Genomic DNA, 27,851 nt, shown 5'->3' on the forward strand with positions numbered 1-27,851 from the left:
ATCACATCAGCCACACTATCAGAGGCTCGTTCACCTGCACATCTACCAATGTGATATGTGCCATCATGTGCCAGCAATGCCCCTCTGCCATGTAGCATGGTTTAGCAGGGGTTTCCCATCCATCCAGTGCCTTTCAGTTGATGTGGGTTCTGTTTCCAATGGAAATGCATAGATTGAAGCTACCATGACAGAATCCCAGTGGCTCTCCAGGCTGAGATTCTCAGAGACGTTTAAGGAGATAGGCGTCCATCTCCCATTTAAAAGAGATTTGGGTGACTAGCTCCGTCAGGTCCCTTGGGAAATCCTTTCTGCAGAGTCGGAGCCCTACAATTCTCACTGGTGCCCAGCTCCCCGACCTCTGGCCAAGCCCTGACGTGCTCCCAGTGACTGAGCCAGCACTGCCGTGTTTGGCATCACAGGAGTTCTGCCCGTTGGTAGGTGGTCACCGCTTCCTCTCACCGTAAGTTGCCTCACCCCCTGAGGAAAGGGCCCTGTGTGGAGCAGAGCTGCCTGGGGTACCTGGGGCTGACTAGACACTGTGCCCTCAGAACTAGCCCTGTTGGACATTGGGCTTGTTGCAGTTAGTTTTGGGGACGCTCATTGTAACAGGTCCCCTCCCTTTCAACTGCTCTGTGCAGCTGGGGGAAGCAGAGCAGCTGGTGCCCTGCAGGGCCATGAGCAGAGTCCCTCGTCAGTGACCGTTTGACAGACCCGACCCCCGGAACGGGCTCAGTTCTACGGGTGCCCTGGCAAACCCCCAGCTGGGCCTGGACAGTCCCAGTGGACCTGATGTGTGAGTCTACCTCTTTGTTTGCCCAACCTCCCTGCCTCCAAGGGCCCGGTGAGCCTGGAGCTGTCGCTTTCCCGGAGCTGGTCACAGCCGGGTGTAGCCCAGATAAGAGCTATAACGCTGTTCCTGGTGAAGTGTCCAGAGGTCACTGCTGGGGCCTGGTTGTTTGCCTCCGGCCTCTGTGAGTTCAGTGAAGATGGTTGGTTTGCAGAGGGTTATGACGGTAATATGCACAATTTCAGGGGTGGCAGATTTCCCAGGCTTACATTCCCAACTCTGCTGCACAAGGAGTTACTATTTTTATTGTCCAAACACTTATTTTGATCAAGAATGGCTTTTCTAAAGATCTAAACAATTGGTTACAATTTTGTCTCCATTCTGCCTAGTGCCCATAACTCCATGATGGGAACATGGTTATGGCCACCTCCCTCCCTGGTCCTTCCACTGAGAAGGACAACACTGAGTGCTGAGATTTTCACTAGGACTTTTCAACTTAATTTTAATGGGGGATGATTGCTGAAATCACCCAGACAGCCTGAGGTTTTCAAAGCTAAGTTATCTCAGAGTCTCTGCACGTTTTTGCGAAAGCCACATTTACTGAATGCTTTCCTCAAAGCTTCCTTGACTTCTCTGTTTCTCAGGCTGTAGATGAGGGGGTTTACCAGGGGAGTCAGGACCGTGTAGCAAAGAGAGAGCACTTTGTTTAGGTCTCTCAGTGTATCACGTTTTGGTAGCATGTAGACAGTAATTAGGGTTCCATAGAAAATTGTCACCACAATGAGGTGAGAGGAGCAGGTGGAAAAGGCCTTTTGCCTCCCGGTGGTGGAAGGGATTCTCAGGATGGTGGCAATGATGCACATGTAGGACGTCAGGGTTAGTAGGAATGGAGGCAGGGTGAATACACAGGCTAGTATGAAATCCACCAATATGACCTGGTGGGTGTCACTGCAGGAGAGCTCTATCAGTGGGAGGGCATCACAATAGAAATAGTCAATTTCATTTGGGCCACAGAATATTAACTGTGATAGGAATAAGACAAAGATGGTAATACCCAAAAAACCATTTAACCAGGAGACAGCAGCCAACTGGAAGGAAAACCTGATATTCATAAGAGTTAAATAGTGCAGGGGTTTACATATCGCTAAATACCGATCATAAGACATCGCTGTTAGGAGACAGCATTCTGTAGCCACCAGAGAACCAAAGAAATACAGTTGTATGATGCAGCCACTGACTGAGATGGTTCTGTCCCCAGTCAGGAGACTGGCCAGCATCTGGGGCACGATGGCTGAGGTGTAGCAGGTCTCTACGCAGGACAAATTCCCCAGGAAGAAGTACATGGGGCTGTGAAGATGCTGGTCAGCCACAACGAGCACCACAATGAGGGTGTTCCCAGCCACGGTTGCCATGTAGATCACTAGGAACATCAGGAAGAGAAGAATTTGCAGGTCAGGGAGATCCCCGAATCCCAGGAGGAAGAATTCAGTGATGGCTGTTTGGTTTCTGCAGTCTGCCATTGGTTGAGTCTAGGAACAATAAATCTGTGCGACTGAATTGGAAGGACACAGAGTTAAAAGTTAATCAAATCTTGTGAATTAATTCCATAAATATTCAGAAAATCCCTCCCTCTCCTGGTTACAGGCTGAAATTTTAAGGCTAAGTTTAGATTTCAGAGCAAAGTGCTAGGAAACTGAGTCCGAGGACAGAACATTGCTCTGATGGGGAAGAGGGTGTTCGACACGGATATCAGTGATTACTATAAAAGCCCATTTATCTGGTAGCCACATACTGATATGACAGATCAGATCATTTCTCTGTCTATCATATCCTTTCTAGTGACATACCAGAGCTTAACAAAGATGCTTAAATGCTGTATTTCACTTCTGGCAATGGCCAGAATCATTCCATGTCTTAAGAGTCAAAATCAAACATCAACTAAAATCTTGGACTGAGATTTTTCAATGTGGTCTAGAGTTCTTAGGCAACGTCCTGCTGTTAGATTTCTTTCCATTAATTCTAACAATATATACTGGTATATTCAGCATTTCAGTGCCCTGTAGGAGAAGGAATAATTTTCACCCCCTCACAAGAGATCAGTTCATGCCATAAATTATGAAGTGGAGTAAATTCTCCCTTGGTGCCTGTGGTGGTGATGGGAACATGTTGAGGGACTGGCAGTGCCTTTTCTGATTCCCAACAGTAGCTATGTAGCAGTCATAAAATACAGCTCTTTGGAGGGTGGATCTTAAGAAGGTGCAAAACCAGGCTGATGTACAACCCTAACTGGGAAATGACCCTCCCCACTTCATAATGAGTGTGGGATGATAATACAGGAAAGGCACTGGGTGAAAAAAAATGCTTTCCCTAAACTCAAAGTCTAGAAACAATCTGGCATGTGTGATCCGGGCTAGTAAGACTCTATCACCACTCGCCACCCCATTGAAAATTCATGGAAGACCGGAGACATACCAGAAGACTGGAAAAGGGCAAATATAGTACCCATCTATAAAAAGGGAAATAAGGACAACCCAGGGAATTACAGACCAGTCAGCTTAACTTCTGTACCCGGAAAGGTAATGGAGCAAATAATTAAGCAATCAGTTTGCAAACAGCTAGAAGATAATGAGGTGATAAGTAACAGTCAGCATGGATTTGTCAAGAACAAAGCATGTCAAACCAACCTGATAGCTTTCTTTGACAGGGTAACAAGCCTTGTGGATGGCGGGAAGCGGTAGATGTGGTATATCTTGACTTTAGTAAGGCTTTTGATACTGTCTCTCATGACCTTCTCATAAACAAACTAGGGAAATACAACCTAGATGGAGCTACTCTAAGGTGGGTGCATAACTGGTTGGAAAACCATTCCCAGAGAGGAGTTATCAGTGGTTCACAGTCATGCTGGAAGGGCATAATGAGTGGGGTCCCACAGGGATATGTTTTGGGTCGGGTTCTGTTCAATATCTTCATCAACAATTTAGATAATGGCATAGAGAGTACACTTATAAAGTTTGCGGACAATACCAAGCTGGGAGGGGTTGTGAGTGTTTTGGAGGATAGGATTAAAATTCAAAATGATCTGGACAAACTGAAGAAATGGTCTGAAGTAAATAGGATGAAATTCAATAAGGACAAATGCAACGTACTCCACTTAGGAAGGAACAATCAGTTGCACACATACCAAATGGGAAATGAGTGCAGAAGGAAGAAGTACTGTGGAAAGGGATCTGGGGGTCATTGTGGATCACAAGCTAAATATGAGTCAACAGTGTAACACTGTTGCAAAAAAAGCAAATATAATTCTGGGATGTATTAGCAGGTGTGTTGTAGGCAAGACACGAGAAGTAATTCTTCCACTCCTGGGCACCACATTTCAGGAAAGATGTGGACAAATTGGAGAAAGTTCAGAGAAGAGTAACAAATACGATTAAAGGTCAAAACCTGGGTTTGACCCACATCCCAATCCTGACTCTGTCTTTGGCTCTGACCCTTGGCTTAACTCTGACTCTGATTTTTGCTTGACCCTCAGCTTGACCCTGACACTGGCTCTGACTCCTGGCTTCAGTTCTGGGATCCCAAGCTCCTGCCACTAGTCCTGCCTACCTTTGCCAAGGATTCTGGAAGTTTTCCTGGACCACCCCTCACACTTGTACAAGGCCAGCCCTGTGGGACATGGAGGCAGTGGGTCACCCCCTACCCAGCATGTTGCAAGGGGCACTAAACACACCTGAACAGGTTGACAGCCCTCGGAGAGAACTTCCCATGGTGCGAACACAATTGGGCAGCTTTGACCAACACTCCGTGAAGTAGTTGGGTTACATCCTGTCTCCGAGGGCCTCAAAATGGACCCCAGGAAGGTGAATACTGTTCGGACCTGGGTGGCACCCCTGGAACATCAAGGAGCTGCAGTGCTTCCTTGGGTTTGCTAATTTTTATAGGCACTTCATGCCTGGGTTTTCAGACCAGATAGCCCCATTGACAGTGCTCCTCCCCAAACACGCCTCTTTCACCTACTCTCCGGAGGCTCAACAGGTGTTCGACCAGCTCAAGATGTCCTTCACCAGTGCTCCAGTCTTGATCCATCCTGACCCAATGCGGGCCTTTGTCAGTGAGACTGATGCATCTAATGTTGCAATTGGGACCATACTTCCCCAAGAATCAGGCCCCCAACAGCACCTGTTCCCTTGTGCTTATTATTCTCGGAAACTCACACCCAGCAGAACAAAATTATGAGATTTTAGATACGGAGCTTCTAGCAATCAAAGCCACCTTCGGGGAATGGCACCACCACCTTGAAGGTGCCCAACACCCAATACAGGTATACACAGATCCTAAAATCTTGGACTATCTCCGTAGGGCAAAGGCGCTGAACCAAAGACAGCTTCAGTGGGCCCTGTTGTTCACACACTTTTATTTTACCATCACCTGTCACCAGAACAAGGCAGCCAATGCCCTGTCCTGAAAAGGGGAATACCTCCCTGACCATACCCAGCTGGTGTGCATCCTCAAGCCCTATATTTTCCTGGATGCTCTATTCCCCAAGACCACTTCCTCCTTTAGTTAGTAAGAAGGCGCCCCTCAGCACCTTCAGACACCCTATCTAGACTCTAGGTGATTATTACTGTGGATTTGATAGTCAAGCTTCCCTTATCTGCCAAGCATACCATCATCCTCCTAGAAGAGCCTGTCTGGGCAGCACCCCTAGAAGAGATGATGTAAGGCCTAGTGGGTCTATAGGACTACCAGGCAACAAACATCCCCACATTGCTACCTTTGTAATTTGATTGTTCCTTGCAACACACAATCTGCAGTGGTTTAACAGCAGGGGAAGTTCCGCCTCATGTGATCTGACTGACAGTGGTCTTAGCTATCCCTGATTGGCTCCTTGACCCTATATAAAGCGATGGGGTGTAAAAGGAAGTGTCCAGGCTCTGGTTGAAGAAAGGCTGTTTCAGTGGTGACTGTGGGGTGCTGGCTCGGTGGCTGGCTGGGCAGAGTGAGATGGATGAGAGAAATGAAACTGAAACCAGGCTAGACCATGAGTACAGGGAAAGCATTGACGAAGACTGGATGCCAGCAAGGAAAAAGAAAAGGGGAGATTCTCTGCACCCAGAAGAAGGACCAGCAAATAGGAGGGCAGGAAAGGGAAATGGGGGGAAATTACCTAACAGTAAAATCCGTAGATAAGGACATAAAGATAGGAGATATCAACCCCCTGAGAATGGCAGAGGGGATCAAAAAAGTGCTGGAGACAGAGCAAGAGCTAAGATGGTACCTGCTGGAGACTCATTAGTGGAATGTAAAAAAAAAGACCAAGTAGGGACACTCCTTAAGACAAAGGTGCTAAGTAAAATACAAATAAGTTGTCAGCTACCCAAATTCCTCACAGAAACAAGATGGGTAGTATCTGGGTGCCAAATGAAATTTCAGGAAAGAAAGCAAGGAATAGGTGGAGATAAGGTGATAAGTGCTAAGAGGCTAATTAGCAGAAGAGGCAGTGATAGCAAGTGCTTGACAGCTGTGCTGGTCACATTTTAAGGGAGGGATGTGACCAGATAGTCCAGAATATCAGAGTAACTTTAGGGTATCAAAGTCCTATAGTCCTCTTTCTGTGAGATGCTACAGCGGCCAGAGATTTGGTCATGTTGCAAATAATTCCAATGGGAAAATAAAGTGCAGTAAGTGTGGAGGTGACCATTCACAGGATGACTGTGTGGAAGGGACAGAACAAAAATGTTGCAACTGTGGGGGAAACACAGCTCAGAATATGCAAGCTGTACTGAGGGGAGCAAGCTAGAGAACTACAAGAAACCCAAGTTGCTAATAACATGTCCTGTGCAGAAGCTGTTAGGAGATACCTAAAAGAGAACCTGATGTGAGGAAAGGCAATAGCCTGCAACAAATTAATGGGAGGGAATGAGTAACGTTGGGATGAAAAGAGATTCATTGCAGTAATGGTTGATGTAATCAATTGTAGTTCTCAAACAGGAAAGAAAACAGAAAATGAGAATTATAATTAAAGCTGCAGCCTAGCAACCTGTCAGTGGAACAACTTCAGACTTTCCTCAGTGAAACTACTATGGACGGTCAGAAACAGATTTTCAGCTTGAATGCCCGCAGCTTAATAGCACATGGGTAGGAATTAAAGACCAATATTTTTGGTATGAAAACAAAGCCTGATCTAATATGCATACAAGACTTGGCGAATAGAAAAATGAGACTATAAAATCCCAGGATATGGTCTATATGGACATCATAGAGAAATGGAAAAGGTGGGGACGGATACCCTTTTACTAAGGAGAACCTGAAGTACCTTGAAGTAGAGATTAGAAAGCTAAATATCAAGGATAATGCTATTGAGATACCAATACAAAACAATTCTACATCTCTAAGACTTTATCATGTTTATAACCCATGCAGGAAACTAGAGGCTATGGACCTGAAAGAATTCATTGCAAGTGTCACATGCCCACTCATTGTCTGTGGTGATCTGAATAGTCACAACTGATTGCAGGGAAGTAAGAAAAACATGGAAAATGTTCAGAGCAAATCTTTGAAGAGAATAATTTAGCAATAAGTGATGGAGCGCCTACCAGGTTCAATACAGCTGAGGGAAGCTTCTCATGTCTGGATCTGGGACCATAGCGAGTGAATGCAGCTGTGAAATTGACAGAGGGGTGGGAATGGCTAGTGACCAGGTCCTGACATTAATTACATCTCAAGGAAAAGGATATCCCCACTTGGAATCTTAAAAAAGCAAACTGGAAAAATCTTTGGAAAGAGAAGTGAGCAATATGTGAGTAAGTAATGTATCTGTGAAGATATTGAGGAATTCTGTAGTAATATTAATAAAGGAATCATAAAGACAGCCAGCCTAGCTATTCCTAGGATGCCAGCACTGCCTGAAGATAGGGGAAGTGTACCATGGTGGAACAGGGAATATGAAATGGTAATTAGGGAAAGGAATAAGTCATATAAGACAGCAAAAAAATCCTTAAGTAATGGACTTAATGAAATATAAAAAAGTAAGGTAGTTTCACAAAGGGCTATAAAAAGGGCAAAAAGAGAGAGCTGGACACCATAACATGGGGAAGTAAGTAAAAATACCAATACAGCAAAGATTATATATAAACAAACTAGGGAAATGAATGGAATAAAGAGTAAGAGTCACGTAACACCAAGTCTTCCAGTTGCGGGGCATGGAGTAATAAGCTCTAACAAAAGAAAAGCAGAAACTCTGGCCACCATGTTTCAAAAAGTCAGTAATGATAAATATCAGCGGTTACAAATTAGGGAGAAGAAAAGAACATTAAGGATAATTATGAGATGAAGAGGTGGGATGGGAGAAGGATGTGGATATTTTAAATGTAAACTTTAGTGTGGCTTAGGTAAAACCATGGAAAGTATAGTAAGGGAGAGAACAGTAGCACACCTAGAAAGAAGAAGGTTTATAGATAAAACACAAAGTGGGCTCCAGTGAGGTGGGAGTGTGATTGACCACGTTGTCAGGATAGAGACAGAAGCACAAAAAAGCATGAGAATCATAGAATTCATTATACTAATATTCCTGGGCATAGAAAAAGCCTACAATGTGTTCTGGAGAGAGGAACTACTTCATAAAGTGGCCTCAATGGGTAACATAGGAAGAATGTACAGATGGATAAGGAACTTCTTAGGCAAAAGAACTGTACAAGTCCAACTGGAGAAAGCTTTCCTTAACATATAGTAAATTGCAAGTGAAACTCCACAGAGCAGTGTAGTTACGCCAGCCCTCTTTAACATCATGATAAATGATCGCCCTGAAGAGATGAGGATAGGAATAGGGATCATGTTTGCTGACTGTGCCATATGGATCAAAAGCAAAAACCTTGAAAGTGCCACCAAAAGAATGATGATGCACTTAAGAGAAGTGCAGAATGGGGAAGAGGTGGGCCTTCAAATTCTCATAGACAGAACTAAGGGAATGATCCTCACAACATGGAAAAGCCAAAAAGATGTAAAGTTATAGCTATATGACCAATAGATAAATGTACTGACATTACAAATTCTTTCGGTGTGATATTTGATAACAAGCTCACTTGGAGGGACCATACTGAAAATATTAGATAAGTGCAAAAGTCAAATACCTTTGGAACATCCTGGGGAGTGGATATGAAAATGGTGGCAATGCTATACAGAGCACTAATTAGACCAGTTATTGAGTATGGATGCCCGGCCTTTGGGTCAGCAATGAATACAAATCCGAACTAGATTATATCCACACACAGGCATTGCATATCAGGTGGTGACTTCATTACTGTATCTCTGTACTACAGATATACGCATTTCCATCAGCTGCTGCTGACTCTTAGAACGAAGCTCCCAGACTCAACCCTTTTGGGTCAAAGTACGAGATAATAGTGAAGATAGCATTAAGCTAACCGGTTCAGACAAAAAGTCAACATTCCCCATGTAAATAAGGTACAGAAGTGGATAGCTGATCTTCATGAAAAGAAGGGATTGAAAGAGACCAAAATGTATAGCTATGGGAAAATAGTCTATCCTTAGAAAATCACCCCCGGTCGGGAAAGACGTGGAATTATATAATGAAATCAATAAAAGAATGATAGACAAGATGTCACAATTATATTGATTTTCTATAAGTGGGGACACTATTGACAGATACATACAGAGGGTTCCAAAGAGGAAGAACAGAGTGGGAACAGCTTCCTGTGTGCCCTCACTCGGACTCAAGAAAGCTGTATGGCTAACTTTGTATCCGTCTTTATGGCTGAGATACACAGGGATTATGCTAGCACTAAATCGTGCTTTAGATGTGTGGCCAGCTGCTGTGGCCATCCTGTCTGACTCCTTATCAGGGCTGCAGCAGTCAACTCACAGTGGTGAGTCTGACAGCAGAAATGATTCTCTTAATGATATATTACTGCTAACAGCCAGACTGGTGGAACTGGATATAACCAACGTAATCACATGGATCCTGGTGCAGACAGGGATAGCAGGCAACGAATTGGCTGGCAAAAAGTGTTATTAATCGCAAACAAGTTGACCTCGGGATCCCCTTAAGCAAAGTGGAATTTAAACACCTAATCAAAAGTGAGCTAAGGAAGGAATGGCAAGAACTGTAGGCAAATGAAATGAAGGGGAAAATAATTCCTGATTCTGCCTCCGGCTCTGACCCTCGGCTTGACTCTTGACCCTGATACTGACTCTGACCCCTGGCTTCAGTTCCGGGATCTCCAGCTCCTAACACTTGTCCTACCTACCTTTGCCCAGCATCCTGACACAGACTATGTATCGTAAAAATGAATACAGATACTTCCCACATTCTTCACAGAAGGTGAATCTTAAATTGCTCATGCTTAATTACTCAAGCACTTTAATACCCCGGTTCGGAAGGTGATATATAAATGCAAAGCAGCAGCAGTTTGGAATTGGGTGCTCACCTCTATTCGTAGGACAGCTCACACTGGAGTCGATGAACTCATTTCTCAGGGTTTGAGACCAGGTGGGTGAGGTAATACCTTTTATTGGACCAACTTCTGCTGGTGAGAGACATGTTTTCGACACACAGAGCTCTTCAGGGTTTGGCAGACAAGACTCCAGTTCCACTGAGGTTCTTGTCTTTCATCATTCTGCAGAAATGGGACTTTCTCAGTAGAGACCTGCAGTTACCTGAAGGGACAGAAAATGGGCTTCCCCTTCGATTTAAAAAGTGTAAATGCTCTCTCATAGTTGTATTCTCTCTTCGTGCTTTTCAAAATGGTCCCACTTTGACCTTTTTCCCACTTGGTTCATTTTGTGTCTCCAAAGCGTTGTAGCTAACAATGCCCACTGTGAGTTGCAATTATACAAGTCCCATTCTACATCACGTTTTAGCGTAATGATCCTTTGTGGAAAATATTTTAGAACATGGACAAACACCAGCTTACATTTTTGGGAGATGCCTGTCCAAGGTGATGGCCAGTTATCATGTACTTGCACCGCCCTAAATTAGTATTCAAGAGATGCTGCCATCTAATGGGCATTTTTGAAAATAGTGGCCCGTGTCTCACTCTTACAACATGCTGCCACCTAGCAGCCATTTTACAGTATAACTTTCCCATTATTGTATTGGCTACTGAACTCTATTGGTCACGAGTCAGTATTTCTGTTGCCCCCCACCCCCGCCCCATTTCCTCTACTCTGCTGCCATCTAGAGTCGATTTCCCAGCATGACAGCCTGTTGCTCTTCTCTCCTATGGTGGATTCTTCTCACTATAGCTGCCTCTTTCCCATTCTTAAAAAGAAAAGGAGGACTTGTGGCACCTTGGAGACTAACAAATTTATTAGAGCATAAGCTTTCGTGAGCTACAGCTCACTTCATCAGATGTCTGCAAGTGGGGAGATTTTATATACACAGAGAACATGAAACAATTTGTTAGTCTCTAAGGTGCCACAAGTACTCCTTTTCTTCTTACCATACAGACTGTAACAAGAGTGATCAGGTAAGGTGAGCTATTAAGCTATTACCAGCAGGAGAGCCGGTGCGGGGTGGGGGGTGGGGGGGAACCTATTGTAGTGATAATCAAGGTGCGCCATTTCCAGCACTTTACAAGAACAGTAGGAGGGGAAATAAACATGGGGAAATAGTTTTACTTTGTGTAATGACACATCCATTCCCACTCTTTATTCAAACCTAAGTTAATTATATCCAGTTTGCAAATGAATTCCAATTCAGCAGTCTCTCGTTGGAGTCTGTTTTTGAAGTTTTTTTGTTGAAGAATTGCCACTTTTAGGTCTGTAATTGAGTGACCAGGGAGATTGAAGTGTTCTCCAACTGGTTTTTAAGTGTTATAATTCTTGAAGTCTGATTTGTGTCCATTTATTCTTTTATGTAGAGACTGTCCAGTTTGGCCAATGTACATGGCAGAGGGGCATTGCTGGCACATGATGGCATATATCACATTGGTAGATATGCAGGTGAACGAGCCTCTGATAGTGTGGCTGATGTGATTAGGCCCTATGATAGTGTCCCCTGAATAGATATGTGGACACAGTTGGCAACAGGCTTTGTTGCAAGGATAGGTTCCTGGGTTAGTGTTTTTGTTGTGTGGGGTGTGGTTGCTGGTGAGTATTTGCTTCAGGTTGGGGGGGCTGTCTGTACGCAAGGACTGGCCTGTCTCCCAAGATCTGTGAGAGTGATGGGTCATCCTTCAGGATAGGTTGTAGATCCTTGATGATGCGTTGGAGAGGTTTTAGTTGGGGGCTGAAGGTGATGGCTAGTGGCGTTCTGTTATTTTCTTTGTTGGGCCTGTCCTGTAGTAGGTAACTTCTGGGTACTCTTCTGGCTCGGTCAATCTGTTTCTTCACTTCAGCAGGTGGGTATTGTAGTTGTAAGAATGCTCGAATCTTGTAGGTGTTTGTCTCTGTCTGAGGGGTTGGAGCAAATGCGGTTGTATCGTAGAGCTTGGCTGTAGACAATGGATCGTGTGGTGTGGTCTGGGTGAAAGCTGGAGGCATGTAGGTAAGCATAGTGGTCAGTAGGTTTCCGGTATAGGGTGGTGTTTATGTGGCCATTGCTTATTAGCACTGTAGTGTCCAGGAAGTGGATCTCTTGTGTGGACTGGTCCAGGCTGAGGTTGATGGTGGGATGGAAATTGTTGAAATCATGGTGGAATTCCTCAAGGGTTTCTTTTCCATGGGTCCAGATGATGAAGATATCATCAATGTAGCACAAGTAGAGTAGGGGCATTAGGGGACGAGAGCTGAGGAAGCTTTGTTCTAAATCAGCCATGAAAATGTTGGCATACTGTGGGGTCATGCGGGTACCCGTAGCAGTGACGCTGTTTTGAAGGTATACATTGTCCTCAAACACTCCCTCCTCAGGCCTTACGCTACCAGCACTCCCAGCTATCTTCGAGACACCACTGACTTCCTGAGGAAACTACAATCCATCGGTGATCTTCCTGAAAACACGATCCTAGCCACTATGGATGTAGAAGCCCTCTACACCAACATTCCACACAAAGATGGACTACAAGTCGTCAGGAACAGTATCCCCGAAAATGTCACGGCAAACCTGGTGGCTGAACTTTGTGACTTTGTCCTCACCCATAACTACTTCACATGCCTGTTGCCAACTGTGTCCACATATCTATTCAGGGGACACCATCATAGGGCCTAATCACATCAGCCACACTATCAGAGGCTCGTTCACCTGCACATCTACCAATGTGATATGTGCCATCATGTGCCAGCAATGCCCCTCTGCCATGTAGCATGGTTTAGCAGGGGTTTCCCATCCATCCAGTGCCTTTCAGTTGATGTGGGTTCTGTTTCCAATGGAAATGCATAGATTGAAGCTACCATGACAGAATCCCAGTGGCTCTCCAGGCTGAGATTCTCAGAGACGTTTAAGGAGATAGGCGTCCATCTCCCATTTAAAAGAGATTTGGGTGACTAGCTCCGTCAGGTCCCTTGGGAAATCCTTTCTGCAGAGTCGGAGCCCTACAATTCTCACTGGTGCCCAGCTCCCCGACCTCTGGCCAAGCCCTGACGTGCTCCCAGTGACTGAGCCAGCACTGCCGTGTTTGGCATCACAGGAGTTCTGCCCGTTGGTAGGTGGTCGCCGCTTCCTCTCACCGTAAGTTGCCTCACCCCCTGAGGAAAGGGCCCTGTGTGGAGCAGAGCTGCCTGGGGTACCTGGGGCTGACTAGACACTGTGCCCTCAGAACTAGCCCTGTTGGACATTGGGCTTGTTGCAGTTAGTTTTGGGGACGCTCATTGTAACAGGTCCCCTCCCTTTCAACTGCTCTGTGCAGCTGGGGGAAGCAGAGCAGCTGGTGCCCTGCAGGGCCATGAGCAGAGTCCCTCGTCAGTGACCGTTTGACAGACCCGACCCCCGGAACGGGCTCAGTTCTACGGGTGCCCTGGCAAACCCCCAGCTGGGCCTGGACAGTCCCAGTGGACCTGACGTGTGAGTCTACCTCTTTGTTTGCCCAACCTCCCTGCCTCCAAGGGCCCGAAGAGCCTGGAGCTGTCGCTTTCCCGGAGCTGGTCACAGCCAGGTATAGCCCAGATAAGAGCTATAACGCTGTTCCTGGTGAAGTGTCCAGAGGTCACTGCTGGGGCCTGGTTGCTTGCCTCCGGCCTCTGTGAGTTCAGTGAAGATGGTTGGTTTGCAGATGGTTATGATGGTAATAAGAACAATTTCAGGGGTGGCAGATTTCCCAGCCTTACGTTCCCATCTCTGCTGCACAAGGAGTTACTAGTTTTATTGTCCAAACATTTATTTTGATCAAGAATGGCTTTTTAAAAGATCTAAACAATTGGTTACAATTTTGTTTCCATTCTGCCTAGTGCCCATAACTCCATGATGGGAACATGGTTATGGCCACCTCCCTCCCTCCCTGGTCCTTCCACTGAGATGGACAGCACTGAGTGCTGAGATTTTCACTAGGACTTTTCAACTTAATTTTAATGGGGGATGATTGCTGAAATCACCCAGACAGCCTGAGGTTTTCAAAGCTAAGTTATTATCTCAGAGTCTCTGCATGTTTTTGCAAAAGCCACATTTACTGAATGCTTTCCTCAAAGCTTCCTTGACCTCTCTGTTTCTCAGGCTGTAGATGAGGGGGTTTACCAGGGGAGTCAGGACCGTGTAGCAAAGAGGGAGCACTTTGTTTAGGTCTCTCAGTGTATCACGTTTCGGTAGCATGTAGACAATCATTAGGGTTCCATAGAAAATTGTCACCACAATGAGATGAGAGGAGCAGGTGGAAAAGGCCTTTTGCCTACTGGTGGTGGAAGGGATTCTCAGGATGCTGGCAATGATACACAGGTAGGATGTCAGGGTTAGTAGGAATGGAGGCAGGGTGAATACACAGGATACTAACCAGTGTGTGTCACTGCAGGAGAGCTCTATAGGTGGGATGACATCACAATAGAAATGGTCAGTGTCATTCGGGCCATAGAATGTTAACTGTGATAGGAATAAAACAAAGATAGTAGTAGCCAAACAAGCTTTAACCAGGACCCAGCAGCCAACTGGACGAAAAACCCAGTATTCATAAGAGTTGAATAGTGCAGGGGTTTACATATCGCTAAATACCGATCATAAGACATCGCTGCTAGGAGACAGCATTCTGTAGCCGCCAGAGAACCAAAGAAATACAGTTGTGTGATGCAGCCACTGACTGAGATGGTTCTGTCCCCAGTCAGGAGACTGGCCAGCATCTGGGGCACGATGGCTGAGGTGTAGCAGATCTCCAGGCATGACAAATTCCCCAGGAAGAAGTAAATGAGGGTGTGAAGGTGCTGATCAGCCACAACGAGCACCACGATGAGGGTGTTCCCAACCATGGTTGCCATGTAGATCAGTAGGAACATCAGGAAGAGAAGAATTTGCAGGTCAGGGAGATCCCCGAATCCCAGGAGGAAGAATTCAGTGATGGCTGTTTGGTTTCTGCAGTCTGCCATTGGTTGTGTCTAGGAACAATAAATCTGTGCTACTGAATTGGAAGGACACAGAGTTCAAAGTTAATCAAATCTCATGAATTAATTCCATAAATATTCAGAAACTCCCCTTCCTCTCCTGGTTACAGGCTGAAATTTTAAGACTAAATTTAGATTTCAGAGCCAAGTGCCAGGAAACTGAGTCTGAGGACAGAACATTGCTCTGATGGGCAAGAGGGTGTTTGACACGGATACCAGTGACTACTATAACAGCCCATTTGTCTCGTAGCCACATACTGATATGACAGATCAGATCATTTCTCTGTCTGACATACTAGAGCTTAACAATGATGCTTAAATGCTGTATTTCGTTTCTGGCAATGGCCAGAATCATGCCATGTCTTATGAGTCAAAATCAAGCATCAACTAAAATCTTGGACTGAGATTTTTCAATGTGGTCTAGAGTTCTTAGGCACCGTCCTGCTGTTAGATTTCTTTCCATTAATTCTAACACTATATCCTGGTATATTCAGCATTTCAGTGCCCTGTAGGAGAAGGAATAATTTTCACCCCCTCACAAGAGATCAGTTCATGCCATAAATTATGAAGTGGAGTAAATTCTCCCTTAGTGCCTGTGGTGGTGATGGGAACATGGTGAGGGACTGGCAGTGCCTTTTCTGTTTCCCAACAGTAGCTATGTAGCCGTCATAAAATACAGCTCTTTGGAGGGTGGATCTTAGGAAGGGGTAAAACCAGGCTGTTGTGCAACCCTAACTGGGGAATGACCCTCCCCACTCCATAATGAGTGTGGGATGATACAGGAACAGGAAAGGCACTGGAGTGGGGTGGGGGAGGGGGGAAAAGATGCTGTCCCTAAACTCGGAGTCTAGAAACAATCTGGCATGTGTGATCTGGGTTAGTAAGACTCTATCACCACTCGCCACCCATTGGGGCACACACTGAGCCAGATCCTCAGCTGGTGTAAATCAAGGTAGCTCCATTTTTGTCATTGGGACAGTTCCCCAACTGAGGACCTGTCACAAGGCATGAATCTCATGCTCCATCTCTGTGAAAAGGTGCTATGAACACTGACTGGCGCTGCAGTGGGAAGGAAAGGCTAAAACTCTTAATATTCACCTGAAGAGCTCTGTGTAGCTCAAAAGCTTCTCTTGTTCACCAACAGGAGTTGGTCCAATAAAAGATATTACCTCACCCACCTTGTCCCTCTAATATTCACAAACCACATTCATGCCCTGTGTCAAGGTTCCTTCCGGACTCTGAACTCTAGGGTACAGATGTGGGGACCTGCATGATAAACCCCCTAAGCTTATTTTTACCAGCTTAGGTTAAAACTTCCCCAAGGTACAAGCTATTTTACCTTTTGCCCTTGGACTCTATTGCTGCCACCACCAAGCGTCTAATAAATATATATAACAGGGAAAGAGCCTGCTTGGAAACTTCTTTCTCCCGCAAAAATCCTCCCAAACCCTACACCCCCTTTCCTGGGGAAGCCTTGATAAAAATCCTCACCAATTTGCATAGGTGAACACAGACCCAAACCCTTGGATCTTAAGAACAATGAAAACCCAATCAGGTTCTTAAAAGAAGAATTTTAATGGAAGAAAAAGTAAAAATCACCTCTGTAAAATCAGGATGGTAAATACCTTACAGGGTAATCAGATTCAAAACAGAGAATCCCTCTAGGCAAAACCTTAAGTTACAAAAAGACACAAAAACAGGAATATTGATTGACTGGGGATTGGTCCTGCTTTGAGCAGGGGGTTGGACTAGATGACCTCCTGAGGTCGCTTGCAACACTGATATTCTATGATTCTATGAATATACATTCCATTCAGCACAGCTTATTTTATCAGCCATTTAAACAAAACAGAATCTAACGCATATCTAGCTAGATTACTTACTAAGTTCTAAGACTCCATTCCTTTTCTGTTCCTGGCAAAAAAACATCACACAGACGGAGAGAACCTTTGTTTCTCCCCCGCTCCAGCTTTGAAAGTATCTTATTTCCTCATTGGTCATTTTGGTCAGGTGCCAGCAAGGTTATCGTAACTTCTTAACCCTTTACAGGTGAAAGGGTTTTTCCTCTGGCCAGGAGGGATTTTAAAGGGGTTTACCCTTCCCTTTATATTTATGACATGCTCCCCAAATCACAGATAGGGTGAAACACTGGCTGTGATTTCTTCCTGGAGCTCTAGGAGAAAACAGAGTTAATAAGACACATGCACCTCTAAATGTACTACCAAGTACATAAAGACTAACAATATTTTCCACATGTCAAGGACGATTTTAACCAGTTGATTCTGGAAAATTTCACGGGAGAGTGCATCCGCCACTTTGTTAGAAGCTCCTGAGATGTGTTGGATGTCGATATCAAAATCTTGGAGAGCTAAACTCCACCAAATATGTTTTTGTTATTTCCTGTGGTGGTATGAAGCCACTGTAGCACAGCATGGTCGGTTTGCAGGTGGAAACGCTGTCCCCAAACATATGGGTGTAGCTTTTCCAGAGCGTAGACAATGGCGTAACATACTTTTTCACTGACTGACCAGTGGCTTTCCCTCTCAGACAGCTTCTTGCTGAGAAACACTACAGAGTGGAATTCTTGATCCGGTCCTTCCTGTATTAAAACTGCTCTCACACCACGCTCGGACGCATCTGTGGTTACTAGGAACAGTTTGTCAAAGTCTGGGGCCCTTAGTACAGGGTCAGACATGAGTGTCGCTTTAAGCTGGTTAAAGGCCTTCTGACACTCTTTGGTCCACTGAACGGAATTTGGCTGTTCCTTTTTGGTTAGGTCTGTCAGTGGGGCGGCGATTTGGCTGTATTGCGGTACAAATTGCCTGTAATATCCGGCCAAACCTAAGAAGGATTGGACCTGTTTCTTTGACTTTGGGACAGGCCATTTTTGGATAGCATCCCCTTTGGCCTGTAGGGGGTTGATAGTTCCTTGACCCACCTGGTGTCCAAGGTGAGTCACTCTGTTTAGGCCTATTTGACACGTCTTAGCCTTAACAGTTAGTCCTGCCTCCCTTATGTACTCAAAGACTTTTTGTAGATGTTCTGCCCAGGAATCCGAAAATATGGCCACATCGTCAAGGTAGGCGACTGCATATTCTCCTAATCCCGCTAGGAGACCAGCTACAAGTCTTTGGAAGGTGGCAGATGCATTCCGCAGCCCAAAAGGGAGTACATTAAATTCATACAGCCCGAGATGTGTGGTGAAGGCTGACCTTTCCTTGGCAGATTCATCTGGTGGTGCCTGCCAGTACCCCTTGGTTAAGTCTATGGTAGAGATGAACTGGGCCCGTCCCAGTTTCTCTAATAGTTCATCTGTGCGTGGCATTGGATAGTTGTCTGGGCGAGTTACAGCATTTAGCTTACGGTAGTCCACGCAAAAATGTATCTCCCCATCTGGTTTGGGAACTAGAACCACTGGAGATGCCCATGCACTGCGAGAGGGGCAGATTACACCCATCTGTAGCATATCCTGGATCTCCTGTTCTATAGCAGTTTTAGCTTGAGGAGACACCCGGTAAGGTTGGACTTTAATTGGGTGAGCATTACCTGTGTCAATGGAGTGGTATGCCCGTTCAGTCAGTCCTGGGGTGGCTGAGAACATTGGCGTGTATCTAGTGCACAGCTCCTGGATCTGCTGTCGCTGCATACGCCCAAGAGTCATGGAGAGGTTCACCTCTTCCACACCACCAGCACTTTTCCCTTCATAGTAGATACCTTCAGGCCACTCAGCGTCGTCTCCTCCCTGGGCTGTACACGGACAAACCTTTAATTCTCTGGAATAAAAGGGCTTTAGAGAATTAATATGGTACACATTAGGCTTTCGGTTGGAGATGGGGAATTCTATGAGATAATCAACAGCTCCCAGGTGCCCCTGGACTGTGAATGGCACTTCCCATGATGCTTCCATTTTATGGGCCTGGAGCGCCTTTAAGACCATGACCTGGTCCCCTACTTTGAAGGAACGCTCTCTGGCATGTTTATCATACCAGGCTTTTTGCGCTTATTGAGCATCCTGTAGGTTTTCTTTAGCAAGGGCTAAAGAGGTTCGGAGGGTGTTTTGTAGGTTGGTTACAAAGTCCAGAATGTTAGTTCCTGGAGAAGGTGTAAACCCCTCCCATTGCTGCTTCACCAACTGTAATGGCCCCTTAACCTCACAGCCATATACAAGTTCAAATGGTGAAAACCCTAAACTGGGATGTTGTCATAAATATAAAGGGAAGGGTAAACCCCTTTAAAATCCCTCCTGGCCAGAGGAAAACTCCTCTCACCTGTAAAGGGTTAAGAAGCTAAAGGTAACCTCGCTGGCCAAAATGACCAATGAGGAGACAAGATACTTTCAAAAGCTGGGAGGAGGGAGAGAAACAAAGGGTCTGTGGGTCTGTCTATATGCTGCCTTTGCCGGGGATAGACCAGGAATGGAGTCTTAGAACTTTTAGTAAGTAATCTAGCTAGGTACGTGTTAGATTATGATTTCTTTAAATGGCTGAAAAAAGAATTGTGCTGAATAGAATAACTATTTCTGTCTGTATCTTTTTTGTAACTTAAGTTTTTGCCTAGAGGGATTCTCTATGTTTTGAATCTAATTACCCTGTAAGGTATCTACTATCCTGATTTTACAGAGGGGATTTCTTTACTTCCATTTACTCCTATTTCTATTAAAAGTCTTCTTGTAAGAAAACTGAATGTTTTTTCATTGTTCTCAGATCCAAGGGTTTGGGTCTGTGGTCACCTATGCAAATTGGTGAGGCTTTTTATCCAACATTTCCCAGGAAAGGGGGGGGGTGCAAGTGTTGGGAGGATTGTTCATTATTCTTAAGATCCAAGGGTCTGGGTCTGTAATCACCTAGGCAAATTGGTGAGTCTTTTTACCAAACCTTGTCCAGGAAGTGGGGTGCAAGGTTTTGGGAAGAGTTTGGGGGGAAAGACGTTTCCAAACAGCTCTTCCCCAATAACCAGTATTTGTTTGGTGGTGGCAGCGGCCAATCCAAGGACAAAGGGTGGAATATTTTGTACCTTGGGGAACTTTTTGACCTAAGCTGGTAAAGATAAGCTTAGGAGGTTTTCATGCAGGTCCCCACATCTGTACCCTAGCGTTCGGAGTGGGGGAGGAACCTTGACAGATGTGATACAGCTCTGTAAGCAAAGAGCAACTGCTGCAACACTAGGTCCCAATCACTGGAGTGCTCATTTATGAATGTATCATGGCCCCCACCGTCCCATTAAATTTCTCCACCAGGCCATTTGTTTGATGGTGGTAAGGGGTGGCAATCAAGTGATTCACCCCATGAGCTTCCCAAAGGCTTTCCATAGTTTCTGCCAGGAAATTAGTCCCTGCATCTGTGAGGAAGTCGGAGGGCCAACCTACTCTGGCAAAAATGTCTGCTAGTTCCTGGCACATACTTTTAGCCCTGGTGTTGCTTAGAGCTACTGCTTCTGGCCATCGGGTGGCAAAATCCATGAACATTAGTATGTACTGCTTTCCTCTGGGTGTCTTTTTCGGAAAAGGACCCAGAATATCCACAGCTACTCGCTGAAATGGAACTTCAGTGATGGGGAGTGGTTGGAGAGGGGCTTTGGCCTGGTCTTGAGGTTTTCCCACTCTTTAGCATACCTCACAAGATCGGACATAGGTAGAAATATTCTTGCCCATTCCCTCCCAGTGGAATGACTTCCCCAAATGGTCTTTGGTCCTGTTCATCCCAGCATGGCCACTAGGATGATCATGGGCCAAGTTCAAGAGCTTTACCCGGTACTTAGTTGGAACTACCAACTGTCTCTGAGGATGCCAGTCTTCCTGGTGTCCACCAGAAAGAGTTTCCTTGTAGAAAAGTCCTCTTTCTACAACAAACCTGGATCGATTAGAAGAGCTGAGAGGCGGTGGGGGTTGCTCTGTGCCACCGTCCAAGCTCTCTGGAGGCTTTCATCTGCTTCCTGTTCGGTCTGGAACTGTTCCCTTGATGCTGGAGACATCAGCTCCTCATTGGATTGTGGACCTAGGCTTGGTCCCTCTGGAAGCGATGTAGGGGATGGGGCTATTTCCGTTGACTGTGAACCGCTCTCCGGTGGTGCACTATGTTGGGGTTCAAGCTCCGGTTGAGCCTCTGGTGGGTTATCGGCTGCTGCCGGTTCAGGTTTGGTGGGGCCCTCTGGTGTTGGGGTTGCAAGTACTGGATTCAGTGCTGGCAATGGGTCTGGTGCTGGTTGTTCCGTCGGTTCTGGCTCTGTCTGGCTCTGCGGGACTGGATCCACCACTGCTGTTGCAGACATTGGCCTGGGGTCTGGGTCCATCACCTCTGACCGGGTCCTGATAGAAGTTTCCAGAACAGAGCTAGGCATCATGGCTTGTTTAGCCTGGCTGCAGGTGACCATTCCCACCCTCTTGGCTAGCTTCACATGATTGGCCAAGTCTTCCCCCAACAGCATGGGGATGGGATAATCATCATAGACTGCAAAAGTCCATGTTCCTGACCATCCCTTGTACTGGACAGGCAACTTGGCTGTAGGCAAATTGAAAGAGTTGGACTTGAAGAGTTGAATTGTCACTTGAATCTCTGGGTCGATTAAATTGGGGTCCACTAAGGAAGCATGGATAGCTGACGCTTGTGCTCCGGTGTCCCTCCACGCAGTGACCTTCTTCCCATCCACACTCACAGTTTCCCTCCGCTCCAAGGATATCTGGGAGGTATCTGGGCCTGAGGACCTCTGGTGTGATTCCAGTGCAATGAACTGTAATCTGTTGGGGTTCTTGGGGCAGTTGGCCTTCATATGCCAAGGCTCGTTACATTTAAAACATTGTCCAGTTGACTGATCACTGGGGCGAGGTGGGTTGCTGGAGAACGGTGTGGCGGGACAGTAAGGTGTCTGGAGGGTTCTTTGGGGGGTAGTTGGGGCCTTGGGCTGCCCCCGGTAGTAGGGTGTGGTCTGAGGTTGTCCTTTCTGGTCTCCGCTCCAACTGCAACCAGTTTTTCTTCTTTTCTGCCACTTCCACCCATTTGGCTCTAATCTCCCCAGCCTCGATTACAGTTTTGGGCTTCCCATCCAGGATGTATCTTTCTATTTCCTCAGGAACACCCTCTAAGAACTGCTCCATTTGCATTAGGAAGGGCAAATCTTCTGGAGATTTAACACTTGCTCCTGATATCCAGGCATCCCAATGTTTCACAATGTGGTAGGCATGTCGGGTAAATGACACATCTGGTTTCCACCTTAGGGCTCTGAACCTCCGACGAGACTGCTCGGGTGTTAGCCACATTCTGACTCTCGCCTTGGTTTGAAACAGTTCATACTTGTTCATGTGTTCCTTAGGCATTTCAGCTGCCACCTCAGCTAAGGGTCCACTGAGCTGCGGCCTCAGCTCTACCATGTATTGGTCTGTAGAGATGCTGTACCCAAGGCAGGCCCTTTCACAGTTTTCTAAGAAGACCTCGGTATCATCGCCTGCCTTGTAGGTGGGGAACTTCCTGGGATGGGAAGTGGTACCTGGAGAAGGATTGCTATTCTGCTGAGCCTTTGCCTTCTCCATCTCAAGTGTATGCTTCCTCTTTTTCCTTTTCCTCCATTTCTTTTTCCCTTGCCTCCATAACTGTCCTGTGGGCAGCCTCTTTGGCTGTTTGTTTTGGGCTTTGTCATGTTTGCCTCTCTGTTTTTAACTAACTTTACACCCGAGAGTTAGAAATAAAACAAAAAACTTGGCTTGTAAAATTTTGCTGTGCTGTAACCGGATACCTATGTTCTCTGATAGTGATTGTCAGCCTACAGAAAAATCCTTAAAAAAACCCCTAACACCTTTGTTTCCAGGCAAAAAGACAGAAAACCCCTCTAGTTGCTCTTAGGTAAAAAAAAAAAAAAAAATTCTTCAGGTCTGTGAAGACTTGTGAATTTCCCTGCAGGAGGTTAACTACCCTGCCTTTAGGTAGGGAAAACTCCAGCTCACAAAAGACAATTCCCTTTTGTCTCTGCTCTGGCCCCCATACAGAGACAAAAAATCCTCTAACTGCTTTCATCTTAAAACCTGCTTTCCAGGAGCCCAAAGGAAAATTTCCTTTTTAAAATCTGTGCTTCTTGTTCAAAAAAATCTCAAATTGATCTCAAAATGCTTTCAAGTTAATTCCACTGCTCTGCCACCATGTAAAGGTTCCTTCCCCACTCTGAACTCTAGGGTACATATGTGGGGACTTGCATAAAAAACCCTAAGATTATTTTTACCAGCTTAGGTTAAAACTTCCCCAAGGTACAAACTATTTTACCTTTTGTCCTTGGACTTTATTGCTGCCACCACCAAGCGTCTAATAAATATATAACAGGGAAAGAGCCCGCTTGGAAGTGTTTTTCAATTAGTAGGGGAAGCAAAAGTGGATGGGAACCTGGGAGGCAGTGACCATGAAATGGTCGAGTTCAGGATCCTAACACAAGGAAGAAAAGAGAGCAGCAGAATACAGACCCTGGACTTCAGAAAAGCAGACTTTGACTCCCTCAGGGAACTGATGGGCAAGATCCCCTGGGAGAATAACATGAGAGGGAAAGGAGTCCAGGAGAGCTGGCTGTATTTTAAAGAATCCTTATTGAGGTTACAGGGACAAACCATCCCGCTGTGTAGAAAGAATAGTAAATATGGCAGGCAACCAGCTTGGCTTAACAGTGAAATCCTTGCTGCTCTTAAATACAAAAAAGAAGCTTACAAGAAGTGGAAGATTGGACAAATGACCAGGGATGAGTATAAAGATATTGCTCGGGCTTGCAGGAGTGAAATCAGGAAGGCCAAATCACACCTGGAGTTGCAGCTAGTAAGAGATGTTAAGAGTAACAAGAAGGGTTTCGTTCAGGTATGTTAGCAAGAAGAAGAAAGTCAAGGAAAGAGTGGGCCCCTTACTGAATGAGGGAGGCAACCTAGTGACAGAGGATGTGGAAAAAGCTAATGTACTCAGTGCTTTTTTTGCCTCTGTCTTCACGAACAAGGTCAGCTCCCAGACTACTGCACTGGGCAGCACAGCATGGGGAGAAGGTGACCAGCCCTCTGTGGAGAAAGAAGTGGTTCGGGACTATTTAGAAAAGCTGGACGAGCACAAGTCCATGGGGCCGTATGAGTTGCATCTGAGAGCGCTAAAGGAATTGGTGGATGTGATTGCAGAGCCATTGGCCGTTATCTTTGAAAACACATGGCGATCGGGGGAGGTCCCAAATGACTGGAAAAAGGCTAATGTAGTGCCCATCTTTAAAAAAGGGAAGAAGGAGGATCCGGGGAACTACAGGCCAGTCAGCCTCACGTCAGTCCCTGGAAAAATCATGGAGCAGGTCCTCAAGGAATCAATTGTGAAGCACTTAGAGGAGAGGAAAGTGATCAGGAACAGTCAGCATGGATTCACCAAGGGCAAGTCATGCCTGACTAATCTAATTGCCTTCTATGACGAGATAACTGGCTCTGTGGATGAAGGGAAAGCAGTGGACGTGTTGTTCCTTGACTTTAGGAAAGCTTTTGACACTGTCTCCCACAGTATTCTTGCCAGCAAGTTAAAGAAGTATGGGCTGGATGAATGCACTATAAGGTGGGTAGAAAGTTGGCTAGATTGTCGGGCTCAACGGGTAGTGATCAATGGCTCCATGTCCAGTTGGCAGCCGGTATCAAGTGGAGTGCCCAGGGGTCGGTCCTGGGGTCGGTTTTGTTCAATATCTTCATAAATGATCTGGAGGATGGCGTGGATTGCACCCTCAGCAAGTTTGCAGATGACACTAAACTGGGAGGAGAGGTAGATATGCTGGAGGGTAGGGATAGGATACAGAGGGCCCTAGACAAATTAGAGGATTGGGCCAAAAGAAATCTGATGAGGTTCAACAAGGACAAGAGCAAAGTCCTGCACTTAGGATGGAAGAATCCCATGCACCGCTACAGACTAGGGACCGAATGGCTCGGCAGCAGTTCTGCAGAAAAGGACCTAGGGGTTACAGTGGACGAGAAGTTGGATATGAGTCAACAGTGTGCTCTGTTGCCAAGAAGGCCAATGGCATTTTGGGATGTATAAGAAGGGGCATTGCCAGAAGATCGAGGGACGTGATCGTTCCCCTCTATTTGACATTGGTGAGGCCTCATCTGGAGTAGTGTGTCCAGTTTCGGGCCCCACACTACAAGAAGGATGTGGAAAAATTGGAAAGAGTCCAGCAGAGGGCAACAAAAATGATTAGGGGACTGGAACACATGACTTATGAGGAGAGGCTGAGGGAACTGGGGATGTTTAGTCTTCAGAAGAGAAGAATGAGGGGGGATTTGATAGCTGCTTTCAACTACCTGAAAGGGGGTTCCAAAGAGGATGGCTCTAGACTGTTCTCAGTGGTAGTAGATGACAGAACAAGGAGCAATAGTCTCAAGTTGCAGTGGGGGAGATTTAGGTTGGATATTAGGAAAATCTTTTTCACTAGGAGGGTGGTGAAACACTGGCATGCGTTACCTAGGGAGGTGGTGGAATCTCCTTCCCTAGAAGTTTTTAAGGTCAGGCTTGACAAAGCCCTGGCTGGGATGATTTAGTCGGGGATCGGTCCTGCTTTGACCAGGGGGTTGGACTAGATGACCTCTTGAGGTCCCTTCCAACCCTGATATTCTATGATTCCCCCCCACAAAATCCTCCCAAACCCTACTCCACCTTTCCTGGGGAAGGCTTGATAAAAATCCTCACCAATTTGCACAGGTGAACACAGACCCAATGGTCTCACCCTTACAACATGTTGCCACCTCGACCATTTTGTGTCTTTTTGTAACTTAAGGTTTGCCTAGAGGGATTCTTACAGCATCCAAAGTGGAAGGGCAAGAAAGGCTATAACACTGTTCCTGGTGAAGTGTCCAGAAGTCTCTGCTGGGGCCTGGTTGTTTGCATCTGACCTGTGTGAGCACAGTAAAGGTGGTTGGTTTGCAGAGGGCTATGCTGGCAATAAGCACAATTTCAGAGGTGGCAGATTTCCCAGGTTTATATCCCCACATATGCTGCACCAGGAGTTAGTATTTTTATTCTCCAAACATTTATTTTGATCAAAAATGGCTTTTTTACAGATATAAAAATCTGTTAAAATTTTGTCTCCACTCTGCCTAGTACCCAGTTAAAAACTCCATGATCGAAACATAGTTTTCCCTCCCTGGTCCTTCCACTAAAATGGACAACACTGAGTGCTGAGATTTTAACTGGGACTTTTCAACTTAATTTTAATGGGGGCTGATTGCTGAAATCACCCAGGCAGCTTTGAAAGCCTCAGGCTATGTTATTATCTAGGTGTATCTGCACATTTCTGTGAAAGCCGCATTTACTGACTGCTTTGCTCAAGGCTTCCTTGACCTCTCTGTTTCTCAGGCTGTAGATGAGGGGGTTTACCAGGGGAGTTAGGACCATGTAGCAAAGAGAGAGCACCTTGTTCAGGTCTCTCAGTGTATCACGTTTCGGTAGCAGGTACACAATCATTATGGTTCCATAGAAAATTGTCACCACAATGAGGTGAGAGGAGCACGTGGAAAAGGCCTTTTGCCTCCCGGTGGTGGAAGGGATTCTCAGGATGGTGGCGATGATGCACATGTAGGACGTCAGAGTTAGTAGGAATGGAGGCAGGGTGAATACAAAGGATAGTATGAAATCCGCCAGTATGACCTGGTGGGTGTCACTGCAGGAGAGCTCTATTAGTGGGAGGGGATCACAATAGAAATAGTCAATTTCATTTGGGCCACAGAATATTAACTGTGATAGGAATAAGACCAAGATGGTAAGAGCCAAAAAACCATTTAACCAGGAGACAGCAGCCAAATGGAGGCAAAACCTGGTATTCATAAGAGTTGAATAGTGCAGGGGTTTACATATCGCTAAATACCGATCATAAGACATCGCTGCTAGGAGACAGCATTCCGTACCTGCCAGAGACCCAAAGAAATACAGTTGTGTGATGCAGCCACTGACTGAGATGGTTCTGTCCCCAGTCAGGAGACTGGCCAGCATCCGGGGCAGGATGGTTGTGGTGTAGCAGGTCTCCAGGCAGGACAAATTCCCCAGGAAGAAGTACATGGGGGTGTGAAGGTGCTGATCAGCCACAATGAGCACCACGATAAGAGTGTTCCCGGTCACGGTTGCCATGTAGATCACTAGGAATATCAGGAAGAGAAGAATTTGTAGGTCAGGGAGCTCCCCAAATCCCAGGAGGAAGAATTCTGTGATGGCTATTTGGTTTCTCCAGTCTGCCATGGGTTGAGTCTAGGAACAATAAATCTGTGTGATTGAATCAGAAGGACATGGAGTTCAAAGTTAATCAAATCTCATGAATTAATTCCATAAATATTCAGAAACTCCCCTTCCTCTCCTGGTTAAAGGCTGAAATGTTAAGACAAATGTAGATTTCATAGCAAAGTGCCAGGAGTGGAAACAGGATGGAAACAGGTTTCAGAGTAGGAGCCGTGTTAGTCTGTATTTGCAAAAAGAAAAGGAGTACTTGTGGCACCTTAGAAACTAACAAATTTATTTGAGCATAAGCTTTCATGAGCTACAGCTCACTTCATCACTATTCCTCTTGCAGGGGGAAGGATAGCTCAGTGGTTTGAGCATTGGCCTGCTAAACCCTGGGTTGAGAGTTC

At 45.8% G+C, this 27,851-nt stretch overlaps 2 protein-coding genes and 1 pseudogene across 2 annotated transcripts; all 3 read right to left on the bottom strand.

The window, feature by feature from the left end:
- Positions 1-1,350: 1,350 nt before the first annotated feature.
- LOC140904499 (olfactory receptor 6N1) lies at positions 1,351-2,307 on the bottom strand. The gene has a single exon (XM_073326876.2). The coding sequence runs from the start codon at positions 2,305-2,307 to the stop codon at positions 1,351-1,353; it is 957 nt and encodes a 318-aa protein (XP_073182977.2).
- An 11,999-nt stretch (positions 2,308-14,306) lies between these two features.
- On the bottom strand, positions 14,307-15,244 carry LOC140898190 (olfactory receptor 11A1-like; annotated as a pseudogene).
- Positions 15,245-26,490: 11,246 nt separating this feature from the next.
- LOC140897502 (olfactory receptor 6N1) lies at positions 26,491-27,465 on the bottom strand. The gene has a single exon (XM_073310225.1). It carries the CDS (start codon positions 27,463-27,465, stop codon positions 26,491-26,493), a length of 975 nt encoding a protein of 324 aa, XP_073166326.1.
- Positions 27,466-27,851: the final 386 nt, after the last annotated feature.

The sequence above is a fragment of the Lepidochelys kempii genome, chromosome 14, assembly GCF_965140285.1.
Source record: "Lepidochelys kempii isolate rLepKem1 chromosome 14, rLepKem1.hap1, whole genome shotgun sequence".
Taxonomy (NCBI): Eukaryota; Metazoa; Chordata; order Testudines; family Cheloniidae; genus Lepidochelys; species Lepidochelys kempii.

What these genes read in the sequence shown, in the direction of transcription:
- LOC140904499 (XM_073326876.2), bottom strand. Translation starts at nt 2,307, where the DNA reads ATGGCAGACTGCAGAAACCAAACAGCCATCACTGAATTCTTCCTCCTG.
- LOC140897502 (XM_073310225.1), bottom strand. Translation starts at nt 27,465, where the DNA reads ATGGCAGACTGGAGAAACCAAATAGCCATCACAGAATTCTTCCTCCTG.